At 54.7% G+C, this 3,965-nt stretch overlaps 1 protein-coding gene across 1 annotated transcript in view; it reads left to right on the forward strand.

The window, feature by feature from the left end:
• Positions 1–2: 2 nt before the first annotated feature.
• The window catches only part of RNF25 (ring finger protein 25), a gene marked incomplete at its 5' end in the record, with an annotated part of 7,153 nt that continues 3,190 nt past the window's right edge, over positions 3–3,965 (forward strand). Inside the window, 9 exons of the mRNA XM_017727172.1 lie at positions 3–163; positions 236–338; positions 430–497; positions 1,223–1,292; positions 1,419–1,490; positions 2,225–2,365; positions 3,103–3,192; positions 3,669–3,803; positions 3,920–3,961. Coding sequence (XP_017582661.1) covers positions 3–163; positions 236–338; positions 430–497; positions 1,223–1,292; positions 1,419–1,490; positions 2,225–2,365; positions 3,103–3,192; positions 3,669–3,803; positions 3,920–3,961 — 882 coding nt within the window. The remainder of the gene's footprint in view (positions 164–235; positions 339–429; positions 498–1,222; positions 1,293–1,418; positions 1,491–2,224; positions 2,366–3,102; positions 3,193–3,668; positions 3,804–3,919; positions 3,962–3,965) is intronic.

Raw genomic sequence — 3,965 nt, forward strand, 5'->3', positions numbered from 1 at the left:
CTGCACCCTCCCCCGTGCCCGCACCCCTGCTGTCCCGCACCCCCAGCCCGCCGGGGCCGTCTGACCCCCGCCCGGTCGGTTCCCGCAGGGCGCTGCCGCCGGAAGTGGAGGTGCTGGAGTCCATCTACCTGGAGGAGCTGCGGGTGGCGCGGGGCCTGGGCAGGTACGTCCCGCGTTCCCCATCCCCGGCCCGGCCCTGCGCCGCCCTCCTCACCCCGAACTGCCCCTTCTCCAGGTGGGAGCCCTGGGAGATCAGCATCACCCTGCACCCTGCCACGGCCCAGGACCAGGACTCCCAGTACGTCCGCTTCACCCTGGTCCTCTCCGTGCCCCCTCAGGTAGGCTTCCCGCTCCCCCCGCGCCCCTGCACCTCCCGGCCGCGGGCCACTCCACCTTCCTTGTGCTTTGGGTGTTTCTCTTTTATCTTAGTATCCTGATAAAGCTCCGGAGATCTCCATCAGGAATCCGCGGGGGCTGTCAGATGAGCAAATTCAAAAGTGAGTGCCAGGAGGGCGGGGAGTGGCGATCCTTTCCTCCAGAGATCCGAGAGGCAGAACTGTTGGACAAGCCTTCTGTAATTCATGTGACTTCCCATGTCTGGGATACAGGGATGAGATGGATACAGGTCCCTAAATTACTTTGTCCTAAATTTCTCAGGAGCCACTGGTGCTGAATTTGACACAGAGGGGTCCACCTTGTGGTTGTTGCCCTGTGGTCCCCCTGGAATGTAATTTGAATCCCCAGGGCCTTGAAAGCTGCTGGTCCTGCTCTGGCAGAGGTGGGACTGATCCAAGTCCTTGGGCAGTCAGTTCTTGCCTTTGTGCTTCGGTCCTTGGCACAGTGGAATGTGTGCAGAGACCTTGGTGCCTGCCAGCAGCACGTGAGGATGCAGCTCCCAACAATCAGGCAGGCTCCCCCTGCTCAGGGGCTGCTGATTCACCAAAGCCTGGGATTCACCAAAACCAAAGGGTGCTGGGTGAGCTCAAGCTGACGCCATCAGCAAATCTGCTCCTGCAAGTCCTGTCATGACAAAGGCTTCCTGTGCACTGGCTTGTGGGGAGCCAGGACTGCATGTGAATATGTGTGTGCCTGTCCTGTGCTCCAAGCAAAGTCTGAAGGCCAGTCCTCTCTTTTTTCTTGTCATCGTGGCAAGATGGCAGGTATGTGGGACAGTGAAAAGGTAGCTAAATTTGTATTAAGGATTTCTGCTGCTTTGCTGTAGGATTTCCCAGACCCTCAGAAGTGTTGCTGAAGCCAGACTGGGGACAGAGGTGCTCTATGAACTGATCGAGGTGAGAGTTGGAGGAGGCTGGGGATGACCAGCCACAGACACTGATCCCTGACTGCCCAATGGGTGGGACATCTCTGAGCCCATGGGCAGGCCAGTGAGTAAAATGTTTGCTTTAATGCTTTCACAGAAGGGGAAGGAGATCCTCACTGACAATAATATTCCTCAAGGACAGTGTGTGATCTGCCTCTATGGATTCCAGGTAGGCATGTGTCTCCTGACCCCACAGACTGACTGGGAAGTGAGGCAAGAGAACAGGAAGTCTGACACTGGGATATCAGTCTGGGACCAAGATGTGCCGCAGCAGTCCCCTGCCCCCCATTCTGTGGGTGATCTGGCTGCACAGGGCCCTTCCTAGTGCAATAAATGCTGCTCTTCCCATCAGCCTTTAGATAATCTTCTACAGAAAATGGGCATGGGGCAGTGAGAGATACTGGAGCATCTCCAAAGAAGCATAGACTTTGGGACTAGTTGATGGTGCATTTCAGCTTCCCTGTGTTGGTTACACCTCACCTGGAGATCAGCACACAGGTGGTCAGGAGGGACTAGAACATATCCATGCAGGTGCTGAGGTCTGTGGGGACAGGGAAGCTGGCCTTATTAGGGTTGCAAGGAAAGTCAGCACCTGCCTAGGAAGGAGAGCACATCAGGTGGGAAGATTGCTGCTTACACAGGAACACATGCGGAGAAATCAGTCATAAAATCTTTGCATCTTGACATTAGGACTATTTCTAACATTTGAAACAAGAAGCAGCATCTCAGTAATTGCTGAGGGAGTGGAGATGCAGCCCAACAGAAGGTGTTAGGTGCCTCTGCCACCACTAGCCCTAGTTCCCCATGGCCACCACTGACATGGAAGTGAAAACCCAACTCAGCTGGGTGGTTACACAACCCTTTGCTTAGAAATCCTTCAAAGGCACTCTTTTCTCTTGACAGGAGAAGGAAGCCTTCACAAAAACCCAGTGCTACCACTACTTCCACTCCCACTGTCTGGCCCGCTATGCCCAGCACATGGAGGAGGAGATCCTCATGCAGCAGGAGGAGAGAGAGCAGCACCTTGCACCATCCCCCAAACAGGTACTGGGCCCACTTCCTTGGCCCCCTGCACAGACCCTTCTAACATCTGTATCATGCTCTTTGGGACATGGAGCCTGTGCTGAGAATCAGAGCAGGGACTAGACTAAGTTATCTCCAAGGGCCCTTTCCAGGGAGATTGGAACCAAACAAATTGGTTTATTGGATCTCTGAGTCAGTGCCTGCTGTGTGAGGGGGCAAGGGAGTTGCATTTTTAGACTTCTGGAACCACAGGATTTAGAGAGTTCCTTCCCTAGTCCTAGTCCTTGAACTGTGGGGGGTTGCAGCAGGGTAAACACAATCACCTGTGTTTTGGGGTGATAAAACCTGCCTAGCACATGTTGGAACAGTTGTCAGCTGTGGAGCAAACAGCACAGCTGAGCATGGAACAAGTCAAAGGTTCCTTCCTACAAACCCTTTCAAAGAGGTGCTGCCTAGATGACACACTCCTTTGGAGCAGAAAGTAATAGATCCTAGGCTGAGGACTGAAGCCATACGTGTTGACAGGGATGCTTTGTAAAGCAGTCAGCTGCTGGAGCACAAATCCCAGCATGCCTCATGTGGAGAAACCTTCCCTAGCAGTTGTTGAGAACCCAGGCTGCTTTCATGCTGCTGGAATCCCTCTGGGCTTCCTTACCTTGGCAGAAGAGTGAAGAAGACCACTCTTAGGGTGGGGTTATGGGGCAGCATGTGAGCTGGATTGCAGACAGGGTTTGCTGTCACCTCTTGCCTCCCCACAGGAAGTTGGTGTGCAGTGCCCTGTCTGCCGGGAAACCCTGGTCTACGACCTCTCTGCTCTGAAGGCAGCACCACCCCCACAGCACCCTCTGGTAAGAGATGGGGGTTCACCTGCCCAGCTGTGGCTTCAACCGGGACACTGTAAAGGATGAATGCATGCACTCTCTCTCAGGTCCTCGTAGATGTCCCATCCAAAGGGCAGCTCACAGAGCAGGTTCAGTTGTATAGCCCTGAGTTGAGCAGATGTGCTGAGTGAGAGCTGATTCTGCCATGGGGCACATCCCTGCCCTCACTGGGATACAATCAGGTCAGGAGAGTGACCTGATGGTAGCTGCTCTGCATTCTGCCCCACAGCAGTCACTGCAGAAACAGTGGGTCTGCACTGGGATGCTGTGCCTTTGTCCAGGGATTTCTCATGCATCTGTAGGCCTGGTCAATGTGGTAGAAGGAAGCAAGTTGCCTGGCACTGTGCAAAGAAGGGTTTGGGGAGTAGCTCCCAGCCTTGCCACTGCCTATCCATGCTAGGTGTTGAGAGAGCCCTTACCCTGCATTGCTTTCTTCCACTCAGGAGCCGTATAGGCCAGATGCCAAGGTGCTGCAGCACCAGGAAGAACTGCGCCTGATTTTCAAGAGACAGCAAGAGAAAGGGGGAATCATCGACCCCGAGGCAGAGAGGAACCGATATTTCATCAGCCTCCAGGCGGTATGGCACTGGGGGCAGAGAGCTGCTGAGAGGGCTCTGGGCTGCAGGACTAAGCACTGGCATCTGCTGTGGGGACACCCCTGTCCTTTCCTTCACTGGTGGCTTCTTTCTTTCAGCCTCCAGCTGCTGTGGATCCAGGCCACGCAGCCGCTGCCCCTTATC

Source organism: Corvus brachyrhynchos, unplaced genomic scaffold (assembly GCF_000691975.1).
Source record: "Corvus brachyrhynchos isolate BGI_N302 unplaced genomic scaffold, ASM69197v1 scaffold490, whole genome shotgun sequence".
NCBI lineage: Eukaryota > Metazoa > Chordata > Aves > Passeriformes > Corvidae > Corvus > Corvus brachyrhynchos.